The sequence below is a fragment of the Brugia malayi genome (assembly GCF_000002995.4).
Source record: "Brugia malayi strain FR3 genome assembly, contig: Bm_v4_Chr3_scaffold_001, whole genome shotgun sequence".
Taxonomy (NCBI): Eukaryota; Metazoa; Nematoda; class Chromadorea; order Rhabditida; family Onchocercidae; genus Brugia; species Brugia malayi.
Window position 1 is genome coordinate 9,014,341 of NW_025062477.1, and position 19,699 is coordinate 9,034,039.

At 34.2% G+C, this 19,699-nt stretch overlaps 2 protein-coding genes across 2 annotated transcripts; both read left to right on the forward strand.

Moving 5' to 3' along the window:
• Positions 1-8,279: 8,279 nt before the first annotated feature.
• On the forward strand, positions 8,280-8,920 carry Bm8162 (Uncharacterized protein; the record flags this gene model as incomplete). The annotated part of the gene is made up of 3 exons (XM_043080548.1): positions 8,280-8,401; positions 8,611-8,760; positions 8,824-8,920. The coding sequence occupies 3 exons, from the start codon at positions 8,280-8,282 to the stop codon at positions 8,918-8,920; spliced, it is 369 nt and encodes a 122-aa protein (XP_042936482.1).
• Positions 8,921-10,879: 1,959 nt separating this feature from the next.
• Bm17650 (Uncharacterized protein) lies at positions 10,880-11,177 on the forward strand (the record flags this gene model as incomplete). The annotated part of the gene is made up of 2 exons (XM_043080549.1): positions 10,880-11,006; positions 11,161-11,177. The coding sequence occupies 2 exons, from the start codon at positions 10,880-10,882 to the stop codon at positions 11,175-11,177; spliced, it is 144 nt and encodes a 47-aa protein (XP_042936483.1).
• Between the last annotated feature and the right edge of the window lie 8,522 nt (positions 11,178-19,699).

A 19,699-nucleotide genomic window follows, 5' to 3' on the forward strand; every position in this document is an offset into this window, starting at 1 on the left:
AATGTCATAACCAAGACTTGGCAGATACAAAAAAGTTCGAAAATCGAAACATTTAATACAGTATTAAAAAAACGATGATGGATTTCCTTTTTTCTTCTTGTTGCCATTCCTTTTGTATCTTTCCATTATATTGTTCACTGACATCTTCTTGGAAAAAAACACAAATTTTCATTGGATGAACTGATTAATGAGCTTTGTAAAAGCAAATCATGGCAGCAATAATCATCTGCTTTAAAAACATTACTAACTCCTAAGTGATAAACTTCTAAGGTAATATTGTCTTCCCTTATTACAGTCACAAATTAGACTAAATTTGTTTCATACAAAGAAGAAAGTTCGAAACATTTGTTATTTAGAATTTTAAAATAGATGTTTTAGAATTTAGAAAGGTTGAAATTTTTAAATGTAATGCTGGTTATTGATTGTGCTGTATCATTACAAAACTACACTGCTATAAAATTGTAGTTAGACGGTACATATTCAAATTTATCGGTCCCTTTCTCGTAAATCTGATTTCAAAAAAAAAAGCCTTGATTCACAAATTCCGAAAACTTTGAATTTCATTAGCTGAATTGATTAATGAGTTTCGTAAAAGCAAATGATGGCAGAACTTGAGAAAAACGCTTTTCTTGGAGCTTTCATCAACGGAGCAGTTGTTAGCTTGTAAAGAAATGTGCCCTTGACTCTCTTTTACTAGTGCTGCCAAACTGCTAATACTTGTTTACAAGTAAAATCACACAGCTGACCTTTTCTTAAATCAATTAATCAATTTAAAAAATTTTTCCCGCTATTATTACTGTGGTGTCCAAGAGCACCTTCCATTTTTTATTGAAGATTAAAATTTTTGAAATAAAATATTAGAACCGAACAACCCAAAATCGATGTTGACATGTGTTCAGCCTTGCAGAGTGTCGAAATTTTTTAGCACAGAAGGAAGACCTTTTTCTGACTCATTGTGACAAATGTCTCATAAAATGATTATGTTATAATTAGTCCAATGGCATGGAAGGAGCGGTAGAAAAGAAAAATTTCGGAGCGAGGAACGAGTGGGAAAATCCTCAGAATGACCTTAATCTTCAGCACTTTTACAATAGCTTCCTGAATTGAATCCCTTTATCAGTTTTAGCTAGCCCATTTGATCTGCCGGATCAGTTCTTACATAAATTATAAACAAAAAAGTTGGTGTTTCATGTTCCCCATGATGGAACTTATTCTCCTTTTAAATTAGGTGCGGAAGAAGGTTACTTCCACACCTACCTGTGTGTCCTTGTAGGAGTGTTCAGGGCGTATACGGTACGGTAGGTGCCAGCTTGCACCTTCTGCCTTAAGCGCCATCTTCCAAACGATGTTGCGCATGCAACACGATTGAGAGGCTCAAATAGATTGACAGCGGTTATTTTCCATATTCAAACATGGGTACATTGATTTCTTTCAGTAAACGAAATACGATTTTGTTGAACCGCTGAACTGATCCGCGCATTTGACCAGTTGTAAACAAATTGAACCGATATGGCACATATTTTTACTGTGCAATAAGAAATCCAACTACAGTACTTCAACTTGGGAGCCATCTAATAATATCTATCGAGCAAATGTCATTAAGTATGATACTTGCCAAGCAAGCATAGAATTATCTAAAGGACATCAAAGGTGGAGACTCAGTCAGTGATGTTTAGGACTGTTATACAAATCCTTGTAATTTTGAGGGAGCAGCTTTACATGATGCTCTCCTTTCAAGCAACAATCAACAGTGCTTGGTTTTATATCACCCATCATATGTTAATGGAAAAACGAGACAGTACTTGATTAAAACATTTTTTGTCCCTCATTAATTAAATTATTATGTTTTTTAAGTGCTTCAGTCCAGACGGAAAACTGAATTAAAAATATTGTGGTGCTTTAAATTTAAGAAAGTAAGTCAAACTCACATACTTTACTTCATTCTTATCGTAGGCTTGCTAGTAGTGACAGGGAGTGATTCCCTCGGAAAGCTTAATAGAAGACCTAAGCTCTCTAATTTGGTATCTCCATAAAATTGTAAACAATGATTTTGCTCGTTAGAGTCATTTTACAACTCAAAACAAAGCAGTCAGTATCGTACTTCATTTCTTTGTTTTTATCTCTTTGTCTTGTTCACCCTCTCTGAATGACCTCCTGACCCGCTATCGGTCTTCTATTAGTAAACAAATTTCGTATCTCCTCATAAAGGCTTATTTCCCAGTTTGAAGGATGTGGTTATTGCAGTAAGTCTGTTTGCAGTAAGGTTTGTCTTAGTGTGTTTAGCGAGACTTTTCGTGAAAATGCAAACTTAAAAGTTGAAATATTATGAAGATTTAATCGAATCTCTGACGCAGACCTCCTCGATAAGCTCAGATTTTATTGTGTGACACTGGGCACATCGCTTGTTCGCCACTTATCTGTTTCCACTTACAGTTAACCAATAACGGACTTTTATTTCTTATTCTATGCATTGGATTTGCAGAAAAAAGCAAGACTGCTTTAAAAATGGAAGTGTTATTCGTATTTGTGATAAATATGAATTTGTTGCTAATATTGAAGTGTTATACAATGCTTCCACTGAGCAGCACTTCATATGAGCTAAGGGCTGAACTAATTCTGTCACTGAGTCGATTCACTAAAGGCATAGGTCAGATCACCTGATTCCGTTGAGGTAAGTTAAAATTAAAATTCTTTTAACTACTTCTTGAATTTTATTCATTTTTTTATTAAATCAATCAGTGAGAGCTGATGTATGAGCAAGAATGTTAGTTTAAATGTGACATGGACATTTGAACTTCAGGTCAAAATGGAATAGGGAAATCGAGAAGCTAACGATATATAACCTACCAAAATTAAATTAATATTACTGTTAAGTGATGTAGTGATCGTTTTGTGATGCGGCAGTGCATATTCATCACTTAGTAGTTTCTCTAGAGAAGAAGTAATTTTAAGGATGTTATTTTAATGACATACAAAAGCGAAAAGGATCAGGAACTTTGATAAGGCTCAGTTTATAAGATGGATATCGTATAACAACAATTGGTTGTTCATTTCCAATGCAAAACATGTCATTTGATCATTTCCCTCAGTGCCCGGATTATCTCTGTCGCAAGATGATTGGCTTCTTACAACCACTTATTACATCGCTATTATCTGATATGATAACTTTTGACAGCTCTGTAGTATCAAATGATGTAAATTTTATAAACTTGAACATATGCAATCGTCGTTGTCATAGCTTCTATTTTTTAAACATCTCTCTACTCACATAAATTTGTAAACCAGACTTTTGAGACAAATTTTTGTTCCTTAATAATTTATTTTGGATAAGTATTGCAGATTATAGCTTTAAAATTAAAGCATTTTTCAATTTCGAAGTTGTTAATTGCGCAAGGCATCAAGTATTGTTGTATGACACTTTCTATAACACTACTAGTAATTCCATCATACATCAATAGAAATGCTTCACATCACACCTAGGCGGTTTAGGTCAGTTTATGTCATTGCATGTTTTCTTGACTGCAAATGAATTTCATTTGTTAGAGACAGCTTTATCTATTAAATTATCGAGTTATATGATATTGTGAAGTATATAAGTCAAGTTTCTGATGAGAAAAGTCGCTTTAGCATGCAAAATTGGTAGAAGGAATTATCTAATATAAACAGTTGTAGAAATATCCTAAACAATTTTGAGATCGTCCGCAAAAATTTCAGTCGATTTAGGTTGTTTGATGTTAAAATGTTGATTCTGTAATCGCAAAATTGAGAGTGAATAAAGCAAACAATAATATAGAGAAATTTCGTAATTCAGGCTCTTTTGGTTCATATCTTATTTCAAAGTATGAATGTAAAAAATAACTGCTAAATTTTTTAAATAATCATTTAAGAACACAGTTTAGAAGAAATGGTTAAAAAACTATGATATTTGTTTTCTCCGGTTCTAAAAAAAATTTTAATTTTTTGGTTAAATTCCTTATAGAAAGTAGGGTGAGATTGAAATTGTTACATGATGTTTTTATTAAGAAGCAACTGTAAACTTTGACTTACCAGTAAATAGTTCGAAATTCTGACCTTCCAATATGTCATCTTAACTCATTAAAATGCTTGTTATCTGCCATACATTGATTCAATTGTTGGGTTAACTTCTCTTTAATAATTGTAACTCATACCACATTTAGAAATAGGCGCAATTCACGCGGTGTTTTTTCTTTGATGAAGTTTATAACTTATGAAGGGAAACTATTTCACCTATCCACCTGCTCCTCACGTTCGTGTTACTTGAACTTATAGCACTCAGCTACAAATATTTTTTCCTTTTTTTTCGAAATTTGAAATAAGTGATACTACTACAACATCAAGGATGTAACACGGCCTGTAGAGAAGTTGTTTACATCAAATTTTGAATTGAAAATCCTCAAAAGAATTTTCATGTGTCAGTTATAATAAAGACCTGAAAAATGCTAATGGTTTTAAAAAATATACTAAATTAAATGATATTGTGACAGCTGCGAAAGAGCTAGTTTTCAAGGTCATCAACCACCTGCTCTTTTTGCGCCTCATCGTCTTTACCTCCTTTTTCTCAAATATCAGTGTTGTAGAACAATGTTACTATGAGCTCTTGGGAGGGTTGAAATCTGAGATAGTCGAAATTTCGAATTTTATAAAAAGGGAATATAGGGGGCAGCTTGGTCATTTACTGATATGTGTGTACACAATCAATTAACGCTTATTTTAGCTTTTACAATTTTTATCTAATCTAAACATTTAAATTAGCGCACAATTAGTGGTAAAGAAAATGCTCACGTTAATAATTGCGGTTAGGATGTAAGTCATATATGTGCATCCAAACTGAGTATGAGAAATGGACATCGATAGAAATTATCAATTCGGTGTTAGAGACTTCCTGAAATCTATATCGAGACCAACCATAAACCATGGATATGCAAAATAAGTATCGATTAATGATTGATGTCACTGCTGTCGCACAAGTCTGTTGTGTTCATTGTTTTTACTTACGAAGTCCAAAAAACATCGGCAGTATATGTTCTCGAAAATATAAGTCGGTCATAAATATGGAATTCTGGACTATCAAATTGTTGCTAATTAATTTGTGACACGGGAAAGTAGGGAAATACATAACATATGAGTGTTCCGATTTTCCTTTTATAATTTCAGGTATTGCATTTCTGGAATGACCACTTTTTTATATTAAAATGGAAATTTAGATAGGAAGGTTTCTGTAATAACAGTTTCTAATACTGAAGAATTTCCTGATGATCTCATTTGTCATTGATCTGACTAAAAAGACTGAAAGTTTGGCTAAAGCTTCAGCCATGAAAAAGAGTTAAACCGAAATATACACTATCGATTTTGTGGTTTCCGAAAAAGCTTTGAACTTATACTTTGCTTCCTAACGTTCATTCCCTTCCGTTTTTGACACTAAATAATCAAATCTCAGCGATTTATCACTTAGTCATTGCGGAAATAAACGGAAATAAATATGGAATAATTTTCATTTATGATAAGGCGTCCAATTTTCTAAAACGTCCAGTTTTTATTTCTATTTGTGCAGAGAAATGTGTTATTTTCTAAATAGGAAGGGAAAACTCTTACGTGACTTCCTCCACGCTCTCACGCACTTTCAGCGAGATACAGGACTCTACAACACCAAAATTCTCACGCACTTTACGGGATTTTAGAGTGGACCATTATAGTGCGGTGAACTGTAGTGGAGACTCGCCATTCTTGTGGTACAATTTGCGCTTAATTCCTTGCCACACTCCGATGCGCAAAAGGTCCCCTAGTGACTTACTGGTTACTGGTTTCTATCCCCATAAGAACAGTTTTTTCTCTGTTTGTCCGTTTTACCATCCAGCTTGTTTCTGGTGAGAACAGTCAATATAAGTCAGCTTACAGTTCGCTGTGATGAATGATGCTCAATTGTCTAACATGATGTTGAGGTTGTGGGTATGCGTGACACAAAGACCGGAATGATCAGAAGACGCGTAATTGACGCAGTAAGTTAAGAAAAGTGCGCAATAATACATACAGGTGTGGTCTCGTTAAATATTCTTTAATAGTATCATTGATTGGTTTATTTATGTGTATTATTTATGATCAATTATTGCTATTAATAATCGCTGACTATAGCCTAAGTGGACATTCCGACAGGAAGGTTCAAGAGACGAAGTTGTGACAGTGATAATGTCGAGACATTGCAGTTGTGCTACAGCTTAGTCTGGGAGACATTTGCTGCTCGATGAGTTAGTTAGTGGTATGTGTGTCCTCCTGCTTGTCACTAGATAGGAGACTCTTCTGATAGAATTTCCTCACTCAGTGCTTCAATCTCCCTAGAGTTTGTATCGGTAATTCCTTCTCTCGTTTCTTTTCCACGAGTAAAATGTTCGTATTTTTATGGCTGATATTGACTTGATATAGATAGATCACCATTTATCAGAATGGGTGGGTACACCATAGAAAGCAGCTTGATGGATAGGAATGAATTCTGTGCAAGTAAATGAATATTTGTGGAGCAAGCGATGTAGTATAGCTCAGAACTTGATTATCAGTGAGTGCGATCAAACAATCGGATCAGATCATTTATTAGTATGTAGTCAGTATATGACGCGGGAAAAATGAGTGGAATCCTTGTTCGAAGAATTTAAAGTTACCATTCCGAAATACAACAGTTCATTTTTGTCTCTTTCGGTCTCTTGACTGAATTTGTTTTTTGGCTGGTACCCTTTTTTCACTGAATTTACGCCTTTCAAAAAGCTGCAAAAATAATGTAATTGCCGGTTCAGAGCTTTTTTGTTTGAATAATTTTGTTTGGAGTAGAGTAAATTTTTATTACCTAATTTTGAGCGATGCGAGGACTTTTAATGGGCAGTGTGGTTTGTAATGATTTAAAGTAAAAAGAAAAAAATCTGTATGAATCTGTTCGTTCACTTCATAAGTAAATTATTCTTGGGATCAGCAGTAAATTTTAGATAACTGTGATATACTCGGTCAAACAGTACTAGTCTAATGTACTGTACTGAAATGCTGTAATCATTACATGATAGCTTTAAATGACATGTATGGTGACGTACTTAGTATGAATTTTAGGACTTCATGAGTTGAATTAATAATAGGGACCTTGTCCTGTAATTACACCACTTGGATTGACGTTCTGATATTATGAAAAGGCTAGAATAGAAGACGAAGTAATTATCCTAAAAATTACATACACTCTGTGATCATATCCTCACTTTTTCTATCGTTTTGTCTTGGAAAGCTGCTAGCGCATATTAATTGGCAATTAATTGTTTACCTTTGAACCAATTTTATGTCATGTTATATAAACATCGTTATGTGCATGAGCTGCTCTGTTTCATTTTATTTTATAAATTATTTTAGCTTGAAAGAGTCATCGATGGTTCCCCAAGGATATAACTTTTTTTCCACCTCTTTCTGAACTCATCGTTAATAGAACGTTTTTAAAACGCGTTCCCATTACATCGTCCATCCCCTTAAAACTGCTTATTTTCATGTTTTCGACGTTCGTCTTTCAACAAAAATAACATTTTTTTTTGCAGTTAATAAAATGATACACACACATATATATATATGCAACATGCACACTCAGAGAAAAATTTAAAAATACTTTGTCCTGTTGAGTTTTGGAAAGACGGAAATTTGACTTTCATTTGAAAACATTCCAAGTTAACTTTCGTAAATGTTAATTAACTTCAAATCCGGATTTTCTTTAAGGGATAACAATCAATTTCAACAAATTTTCATCATATATTTCCTTTTGAAGCGGACAACACATTTAAGAGGTGGCGAATACACAATCTTACATGTTGCTGTCATATTTGTCCATTCCTGGTTATTCTAAAGTTTCTAAAATGTTTAAATGACCGGAGATTCGTACGTACCATAATTACGAGACCAGTTTTGCGTAATTCCTTCCTGATCGGTCGTATGTGACAAGCAGATGAGCTAACATCTGACAGTTCACTTTGTGAGAATTACACCCATTCAAACTTTTGTAATAACATCCAGTAAGCTTGATACAGCAGCCTCGCAAAGAGAAATTCATAACAAGAGGATCAAAATTTAGACTCTCAGTAAATTCTCAATACGAGACTGTTTTCACTTGCTTGAAATGCATTTGTCCAATATAAAATAATTTCATTACACATAATCTCAGAAAATTTCAAAAAATGTTTGGTATGGTAGTAATAGCTGAAGAAGTTAGAGTTGTGAGTTTTAGATTTAGATGTTCACTTGTTAATATGGAGCTGCAAGGTAATTCACAGACACAATCATCCAAGATCCTTAGTACCACCAGAGGTTCATGTCATGCACGTCATGTCTCGTTACTTTGTTCGGAAGCTTACTCTGCTGAATTGCGAGAGTAATTCAGGGACAATGTATACTAATGGCCATATGCATACTATTATGATGCTAAGTTAATGAAAACCAATTATTTTCCACTGTTAGGCTACTATTTCAGTAAGGCTATGGTCTAGGAAATAGTCCAGTCAACTTATTCCCGAGGCTCGTTTACGCTTACATTGTTATTCGCAGTCCCTACAATCTCGCTTATGCATAATGTCCCTTTAGACTTACCGAAATACGTAGTCCATGCGATTCATATAGCCATAAATGGGGCTTGCTTCAGGGGTGGTCGGGCAGTAGGCCAGCTGAGCGTTTTTTTGGTGCGTTTTTTGCAATCAGATTGATTGGACGATCATGTAGAGAGGAGGGACAGTGGTAAGGATTTCCTGAGATACATATGGATGGATGGGTCATTTCTAAGTCATTGCTTCATAGCAGCTCTGCATCTCCTCTAGGATCTGCCTCTGACTCGGAGACATCATTTAGGCTCAGGAATGCTCAAATGTTACCCATCAGTTTATGGCCACTGGAATAGTTTAATGATTAGGGTGGAGGATAGAGAGACATTGGGCCATTGGCCTTACTAGTCACTAGCATTCTATTACGGTGTTGTCCTACAATGCTTTAAAGCATTTAATGCTTGATTAAAGTGTGCACATTTTATGAGATTGTTTTACCCTTCACCTTGACATACCTCGCCACCAGTGTTAGGTATTTACCTTTCTATGCAGGTGTAAGTTCTTGTAGTGATCCATTATCGACCTCCTGACTGTTAGCTGTCAATAACAAGTAATAATTAGTTTATTTACTTGAACTAATAATAACTGAGTTGTAGTTTAGCTTGAATGTTGCAGTCTCCTAATGCCTCTTGCGTCAAACTGGTGATTAAAAACGTCATGCTTGTAAATGACGTAAATATAGCAAATAATTTACAAGTGAAGGCTAATATTTCATAGAACCATTTAATAAGAGCGATTGAGTATTGTTCTAATAATACCTTTTTCTAGTTTATGTTGTTCCATGTCGTATCTCTTATCACTTATTACTTTACAAGTTATGTCCAGACAAATAGATGTAGGCTTTTTACTGAAGACTGAAATAAGATGAAGTAGCGAATACTGCAGGATATGATCTAATCCAGTAGTCGTATTCCATGTACGGTTAGTATGCTTATAGATACAAAAACAACTGTAACATTCAGTGAATTGTAACATTTTCTGGCATTTTACAAAACAGTTTAATAGTGGTGATAAGGCTGATACGTACTGTGAAACAGGCTGACTGCTTTTGTTTGAATTCTATGTTGAATAATTGATGGAAAACGCTTACAAATATTGCTTGAAATTGAATGATGAGGATTATTTGTATTTGTTGATAATTTTGTGTTACTGTGATGAACTTAGGAATAGACTGATTTAAAATCAAGGGTTTTCAAGAGCAAAACTAATTATTACAAATATGTCTGATGATAGCGTATGGTTTTGTCGTCGGAACTAGAAGAAATATTCGATCGCGGATCGAATTGAATACAAGAAAGACAAAAATTTGACAATCCGATAATGACGTCGATGAAAATGATACAACCGATGAGTAAAGTGGTGATTCTTCTGAGGAAAGTGGACTAGCTACAGTGGAAATGATTGCAGTTAAGCCAGTAGCTTGATAAATCAATAAATTACTGCACGAAAAACTGGACAAGGAAGAAGTTCAAGAAGACCGAAAGGAAGAAGTAAAATATTGGTAGGTTCTTTATTCTGTGCGAGATAAATGCAAAATGAAAAAAAGAAAAACGAAAAAATGAGTAAAAATGTTATTAAAAGAAAATTAAAATTAGGGAAAGGTGGGTTTACTTTACTTGATTATTTCAAAATTGATTTCATCTTTCTAGACGTACATTTCTTTTCGGTAGCTGTAAAAGGATATGAATACCAGATATCATAAAAACTGATCTCGAAAGGCAGCGATTTTGGAGAGCGAAATGCGGAAGCTGGTATTCTACATATATATATATATATATATATAAGCATGATGGGTGTGCATGAGAAAGATTTGGCTTACTGATAAAGAACAGGCTGACTGATAAGTGCGACGAAGTACCTCAGTTTCGTTATCATCACCGGCGTCATTGTCTCCCCTGCAGCATTTCAGCAGTTTTCAGTATACCTTCATGAACTCATCAGAAATTGATTGACATTTCAAAATTTCTATCAAATTTTCACTTATTTTTTACTTTTCTGTTCTGTTCCTTTTGTTGAAAAGAGAAAAGTATGTGTATAAGTACACTTTTATCTATGTTTAACCGCGACGCTTGCACAACGAATATGGTTATTACCCCATGATAAATTGATGACTTCAAAGCATAACTTCGATTTCCATGTAATATTAATTCAACGGATGGTCCATTTACGGGTTGTGCTTTTCAAATTTTCTTTAGCAATTAAAAAATTTGTTGTTTTTTAACTGGCCATACGAAGTCACTTTCATCTGACTTGCGATGCCATTCGAACTGTCGACATATATCTTGTCACATCAATTCCCTTTTGATGGTTCGAATACGGATAACAGAATCTTCGCTCCATCGATACATTGTAATGTGAATCTTCTTAGTAACGAGCATATAGGTAATACCGCTCATCGCCACTTTCACATTTGTAGCACTTTAATCAGAATTCACTACATTTTTAGATTTTTTCCACACCCTATTTCTTACAGTTTTATTAATGAAACTCATCCATCTGATTCCCCGCTCTACTGAATTTTGGGGAAAACTTGTAGTTTTCCAACTTTTGTGAATTCCTTATTGTTTGGAAATCTTGAAATCTGAGTTTACGCTTAGAAGAAAAATGCATGCTGTGGTTGCAGAACATAACCGTCTGCCTCTCTCTCTCTCTCTCTCTCTCTCTCTCTCTCTCTCTGTGTGTGTGTCTCTATTCATGCCCCGTTGTTTAAATGGTAAATTTCTTGAAAGTTCAGGTATATATATATATATATTCTTGATTTATCATATTCTCGTCTTGGAAATCGAGCAAACATAACATTGAAATGAAAAAGTTTCGATGATTCGATGATTAAAATATATGCTCAAGTCACAGTCCATCTTTATGGTAGCAGTAGCATTAGTTTTAGATCTAACTAGTTTTGGAATTATTCTCATTGATTTAATTGCTGGTTATTCTCGACGGATGGTATATAATGTAGGACTCATAATCCAAAATAGCATTATAGCAGTCTGCTGAAAATTGTTATAGAATCAAATTAAAAAAAAAAATAGATCATAACTTTTCTTGAAAGTTCAGAAAATTCAAAAAAAGTGTTTCCGCAATGATCGAGCTTTTGAGGTAAAGATGAAGGGAATATTTTCCTTTCTCCTAACATACCTAAAAATAATACTTCTTATCTTTTTATTAAATTTAAGATTTAGATTAAGATAATTGAATATTGGATAGCAAGCAAGCAATGTTATCTGTGAGCATTTCTAAATGATTCAACTAAACACTTATAGCAAATGAATGAACACCTTCGAATAATTCAAATTTTCAGCATTACTCCAAACTCGAAATGGAAACTTTGTGTATAGGGAAGATAGCAAGGAGACAGAAATACATTCCAATCACCTGGACTACCTACTTTATCTTTTTTAATTCTAAAATGTGAAACGCGTGTGAAAAATTGTTGTATACCTAACGTTTCTTATGGCTCATTTGATGCCAATTTAAATGTGATTTCAATAATGTTCCAATATTCGTGTATGCGTGTGGTCATGTGGAATGGATGTTTGTGATCTAATCGACCGGATCATTTTTTATGAGTTTTAGCGAAATGGTATCAAGGTGACCGTCAAAGAGTAACCTATATTGCACTCATTGTTCATTACCATTCCTGAGATAGGCATTTTTCATATAAATGGAGCTCAAAAGTAATGATAATTCGCATATTTTTTTTGTTAAGCTTAAACTTCTAAAGTAGTAATAATCATCACTGAACCAAAACTACCTCAATTATTTTCTTGGGATTGTTCCTCAGTGAAATAAAAATCATTAAACTAACGTGTGTCAGTGAAAAATAGTCGTAGATAATAATTTTGTCGTCTTCAAAATGATATCTTCAAACTACCAAAATGACGTCTTCAAATTAAAATTCGTCGTCTTCAAAATTATATCTTCAAATTGCTGCACACGGCAAAATTTGAAATCAGTGCTGAGTTCAAAATGAATCGTGCAAGTATCGATTGGACCACCAGAAATGAATGTTTATCAAAAATTCTTTTCAGACAGTTTTCATTTGTTAATCTTTCCTACGTAGAGAAAATGGAGAAAAAATACCTAAAGTAATAGGTGGGGCATTAAATTTTGAAGAGATTAATCATTTAATACTCCTACCAGAAAAATGAAACTTTAAACATAAAGCCAAAATATTTCTTGATAATCAACAGCATAGGTAATTTGAGGGGGAGAAAGTTAGATGAAATCTGCATAGGGTAGCACCTTGTTTTCTCTTCAGCTTTCAAAATTATTCTCGTAAGAGGCAGATGTTTGTTTGAGAAACGTTCCATCCCTCCTTACTTTCTTTTTCACCACTTCTAACTTGAGGCAGTAACAGGTATAAATAATTGAATACAAACAGGTTCGAACGCTTAAGTCTTTCAGTTAATGACTTTAGAATTGATGTTTGCGATTTGTTGACTGATCGATCTTCCATCATCACATCATTACCTCCCAGTTGTCTGTTTATTCGAGCTCAGGAACACGTGTTCCTCTTTTTACGAAAAATTTGCAACGTCAAGTAGGCTTATTATATTATTATTTTAGTAGACAGTTATCATGTTATGCTTTTCAGCATGCCATAATAATTGTCCTCATCAATTTTCTCTTCCTGAAAGTTTTGAATCATCCCATTTTCACTCATTTTAGTTTGTACTGGAAAAGAAACATAAATTGAATTTCGAAGGTTCTTCGCCAAAGGATTATTAACCAAACGTAAGGCTTTTTAACAGAGAATCATCGATTAGAAATAGTAGCATTTTGTTGAATCAATGCAGTATTGTAAACTGAAAGGTGCCGACACCTTTCAGATGTATTAAAAGAACATTGAGTTCAGTTTAAGAAAAATTGAAAATGAGTGTGAAGAATAAAAAAGAAAGGTTCATTCAGTGTGTTTCCTTGTATTTACATTGTTCTTGTACCTTATTGTGTAAGCTTTTTGTTCAGACGTCTTTTAACCATTTGCAACTGAAAAAATGTTAAAATTATCGCTTCCCTTTGATCCTTACATAAAAACAGCAGTTGTTCACTGTATCGAAACATTTTGCCTATCAGACGACGTCGTCGCCAGCTAGTCTCGACTCTCGACTTACGAACTACTCTTCCCTACCTCCTCTGGCACACACTCCCCTATCAACCAATGAATAAACATTTGAGAGCTGCCAGATACGGTACTGTCAAACCATTTCATCGTGGTTCTTTGCTACTTTATCACGCTAGTATATAAAAAGAACAGTAACTATTATACACTTCAAATCATCTCTGAGAGTGCAATTAGTGAAACAGTCATTTCATCATGATTGACTGGGATCATGAAAAACGGTGGCTTAATATGCTGTTAACTTGATCTGTAAATCTATCTTTAAAAAAAGTTACCCATTGTTATTCATTGCCAGAAATGTGTCCACAGGTAGCCATTCAATTATTCTAGGCCACCGAAGGAGCTCAGTCTTGATCTTTTCATAGCATGAAGCTAACTTGTTTTCTTAAACTATCTAACTTCCAAATAGTCACTGGAATTACTTTGATTTGTTTTAAAATAAATAAAATCCTGCTCACCAGACCAAAATTTAACAATTGATCTCATTTGGAACACATCCAGAGAGATTGCTTGAGACTTACAAATTTTGGTTGTATGTAAATGAAATGATTACCAGTTTTCATTCTCACTAGTCATTGCTCACAATCGCAGATATCAAATTTTATTTTCGTTTCATTCGTTTGTTTACAATAACACTCGTTTTATACTATTTCAGGTTGAGGTTTCTGCATTTCTCTTTCTACGATTTCCGTCCACTGCGTCTTTTGTTGTTATGTCTTCTAGAACAGTTTACGTATGTTCATATTCCTATAAATGCGATGGGTGTAACGTCCTGCTAGTCTGGAAGGAAGCAGATTGTTTTAAGATGAGAATTTTGTGGAAATTTTCCAGGATAGAAATTTTTAGAAATTTCATATGTCTTTTCGGAGGTAAAGAGACCTAATTAAAACTGTCGTTTATAAGGCGTCCAGAAATGTTCTCTCAAAAATCAGGAAAAGGAAACGATGTCCTAATTCTGCCCATATATTTGTCGTTCCATCAATGAGTTGTCCACTGGTCTTTCATCTTCAGCAGTAGTAGATAATTTGTCTATTTGGTTTTGAATGTTCCACCTGAGGTCTCTAATATTTCATTTCTTTTTTTGATTCTCAACTTAATTCCTTAAAGCATTGTTGACAGCTGTGCTCGTTATTCTTCTACAATCATCCTCTCATGCTCTGACAGTTCTGGGTCACAACATGATTGTTCTGTCAAAAGAATGCTACACAAAGAAATATTTCCATCTCTGCCAATGTTGCTGTACCACAATTTTATTTCCGAATTATGCTAATTGTTGTCCGAAGGGGGGGGAGGGGGGGGGGGGGAGAACATAATTTTGTCATTTGCGTTAAGTTGAGCGGTGAGAAACAATTTCAAAGTATGAAAATCATTACTTACTACCCTTTTATCTCTCCCGCACGCTCACTTATTCCCTTTATCGAAAAAGTATAATTAATTTACAGAGTACCTGGAATCAGCTAGACTCGTTATATAAAATCATTCAAGACAGGTTGGAAGTGTGCTAAGAACGAAATCATTGAAATGCAATAATTCTAGTTTACTTTTTCTCTGATGAGTTGATGCTATTTGGTGAACATGATGAATTGCATTTCGAGTAACAGAAGCTAATTTACTAGTGTGATTTTTTTTTTTGAGAGGAGATTTGTGCTTTACCTACTCGGTAATGTAACAGTCATCCATTTCCCTTATAATTGATGTTTGCTTTTCTGAGAGAAAAAATGGATTAGAATGAAATGGAATAGATAAAGGAAGGCATCAGATTGATATGGAAAAGTTCGATCAAGCTGGTAGTTGTTGCATTGTTCAATTAGAGGAAAACACCGCACATTGTTCTGTCCTACGGCCACGAGGCATATATATATCCATGCACCCCATATTTGGTCATTTATCATCATCCGCCTGCATTGTTTCGTAATCTCATTTCATGAATTGCGTAAGGAGATGGATAGATGGATTTCGCGATGAGTTTGGTTGATCAATTTAAGTACCCATTGCTCTCACTTCTTGTTCGTAGTTAATGAAATCATCGGTTACGGATGACAGTCATTTCCTTTTCTTTTCTTCTCAACATTTGTTATGAAATTAGAAAGAGACAGTTAATTTCAGAAAATTTATAACGATTTCATTTTGATCGGAAGAAATAGCGAGATATGAACTTTAACTTTTTTCTAAACGTAAACCTACAGGTTAACAAAGGCTTGTCTGTAAAGTTCGGGTATCATTTTACTGGGAAATAGATATTTCCTGCCGCTATATAAACTTATATTTTATTTCTTTATGGCTGATGGTAACTTGTCTAACTGTCTTAAGATCTAGAATGTTTACTTATTGGAAAAAACATGAAAAGATTTAAAACGTATATTTGGGTAATGATATGGAATATGAAAGGTAGTGTAAATATTCTTTAATCATCTTCATCCTTCACACCAATCATTCCTTGCAAATCAAAAAGGAGAAAGAAAGATGGTTTCCTGGATATGCATTTTCTTTTTCGGATGACGAGATGAGATACTAGGAATTTAGGGCATACTCTTCTTACTTCTTTTCCTTTTTCTCCCCATCTCCTTTCATCCTTTCCGAATCATTCCAATCCATAAATCTTCCCTCTATTTGGACTTACCGTTAATCAATCTCGAAACTTTTCCAATTTCATTCCAAACTCATCTTACCCAACTCTTTTCATTTTCATTACCTTCTTACCTTCAATTTTTACTTTCATTTTCAACTGTTATTTGTTTTTGCGGTTTGTTTTATTTCATTGGATTAAATCCATTGGATCCTTATATTTAAATATTGGCAAATTAAAGAAATTAGGCTTTTTTTTTTTTAAACCACCACTGCAGTAGAATTTTTTAAATGTATGACTTCTCATTTAAAAATACCCAATATCTATTAAATGAAGGAATGGAAAAGAATGTGTTTAAAACTATAGTTTATAACGCTGACTGAGAGAATCAGAGATGCTTGATGCTGTGTTTTGAAATCCTAGTGTTAATTTTTGAAATTATCCTCTAAACCTGTATTCAATAAACATATTCGTATACAATGGTTTGCTGTGAGTTAAAATGTGGGGTGCAGATGTTAACGCTCTACAGAGATTTCATATCATATCCGATGAGAAGAGAGATGCATGTCTTGGTGGCACCTTCGTGCATGCAAATCTTTGATTTCGCCATATTTAAACAAGTATCGCCGCAGATGTTCCCAGCACTTATCACTGCTTTGATCACTTTAACAATTCATATGAAACTGTTTTGCAGTATGCTATTTCCAGTTAGTACTTTCACAGATTAAGGAACGGCGTGCTGTCGTCCTTCCTTAATCAGTGAAATGTTGCGCGCAAAAGAACAAAACAAAAACCGTAACATTGCTTTAATATGGAATGGAATGTGGAATTAAAATGGGAGGTATGTTATGTTGCAATGCATGCAGGTGTGCAATCCGTATTGATTTACAGTTGTAGTGCCGGAGGGAAGAGAGGAAATGTCGAAGATTTGATTTAGTGGGAAGTGCTGGTGATGATCGTACAACGAGTGAGTAGTGACGAAGTGCTAATGAACGTTGCTTATGCGCCACTATGATTTATCACTTTTTTCACATCTGTCTAATTCCACTTCCTTCCTGTATTTTCTGCTTCAGTCTGGTACTTGTTTCCACTGCTGATCCTGCATAAACGATCTATATATGGTGTTAGTTCTAAGTTAGCTGAACACATAAATTGTCCTGTGATTCTTGCTTTCGAGATTTTTGGTCACCTGTAATGAGATTTAAGTTCACGCATATCTTATAGTCACTAAAGAAATAGCATTAGCAGTTTGAATAGACAATGTTGAAGTCCATGACGCTTTCTGGATTGCTGATAAGCAGATCCGTTTATAGTATTCTATAAGGTATATTAGAACTGTGCGTTTATATGATGTCACACTAATTTAAATGCAAATTGGATTCATCCAGAAGGATCGAAAGATTTTGATGTCAAGGGTTAGAAACCGTGTTGTTAAATGATGATTTTGATTTGCAGTCAGTATAATCTAGTAATGGATATGACAATATACTCTCTTAATCATCACATAGCTCTCCCGTTGTATTCATTCTTGGCATTCGAGAAATATACATTAAGTTGTTTCATGTGTATTTTGTTGATAAATGAGGAAAGTTCCGTTGAATTCCGTTGTTATGGACTGAATGTGATGTCTAAATTTAGATTGATGAAAGCGGAATTGTTAGCTCATTTTTATTCGAATTAAAAGAGGGAAAAATTGTCCCTCCGATGAGCAGAGATGTTAGCATTCTCCTCAGCAATATTCTACAGTTATTTGATGCCTGATGGCGGCGCTAATCGGATTCCCTCAGGGTTGCCGCTCCTTTTAGTTTTTGTGAGGAAAGCCGCCATAAGTAATAATAGTGGTATTAGTAGCTGCACATTAGAAATGCATGTATGCGCCCGCATATGTGCACACTGCTCGCACACATCCTCGAGATTCCTTTTTGCCATCCGTTTCTTCTAATTTTAGATAAATGAAACCTTTTCTTCTTTCTCGTTCATTATCAAAATAAAACAGTCATTCAGTGAAAAAATACTTTTTTTCGATTTCTTTGCATATATACACAGCAGACATACACATATATATGTGTATATTTTACTGAACATTATGAATTGAATATCAAATTTGTCACCGTTGTTGATTGGTCCACTGGTCCAACCATGTCTATTGATACTCTCATTTCCTTAGTCGAGATGGACTGTCACGTCTGACCAGTGATGTTCACTTTGTTTATTTGACGTATTTTTCGCTTCCAACAGAAAGCATGACATTGGTCCACACTGTTATGTGTTGTTTGCAGATGAGCTTACTGGGAACTGACCACTTGCTCATGGTTAATCTGAACTATGAGGGTATGAGGATACTGATCACTCGTAGCTCTCGACCTTGAAAGCTTCTATATGGCTCACATTAGTTGATAGCTGACATGTTAGACATCCAAATAAAATGGCCATATAAATGCACAGGTGTAATAAAACTTAGCTTGTATGATCATACACCTTGTAAAAATGAATATCACTAATTGAAAACAATTATGGAGGGACTTTAGGATGTTTATTAGATGACTGGATGACAATACTTCTGGTCTGAAGCAGGTATATCGTTAAGTAAAATATTAAGTAAACATATAATGTTTTTGCTCACGAACGAATACGTATCGTATTTGCTTATAAATTGTTATTCAAACTTTCTTGGTGTCATGTCATGCTGTGATTATGGCTTAGAAATTCATATAACTATAATTCAACAGGAACTAATAGCTCAACAGGTAATCCTATTGTTTACATAATTGTGTCATTGATACTCTCGAAAATATCTTGCTACTAAGTTTATCTTATTTTAAGATTTGCTGGCCTTCTCTTAATTTTAACAGATGCATTGATGAATAAAAATTGCAAATTGAACAAAAAGAAAAGTGACTTTTTGTAAGATAATTTTTCAAATTCTTGAAGATTAATTAGATCCTATGAGTTCTTTAGATCGTTTATTCTTTTTATTTGTGCGATATATCTCTTTTCATTTTTCATTTATTTGATAAACTTAGCCTTTTTTCCCATCTGCATACACTACCTGTTATTGTCATTCTCTGACATTTTTTTGTCGTTGTTGAATACAGAGCAAAATTACGCAATAATATACTCTGTTTTGGGAGAGTGAATATGTAATTTTATCTTTTGTAAACTTTTATTAACCTTTCGGTACTCTTCTGTTTAGTTTATATAGAAAAAGATTAAAAATTGAATAATTGGAATAAGCTATTTATATCTTTAACACGACATCCTTGATATTTCTCATTTCGTCATTTAATTTTCTTTCAATCCCAATTACGCTGATATCTTTTCTTTGTGCCACTAATGCAAAGTACTTTGAACAATTCACATGTCCCTGGTCTATAATTATTTCATTGG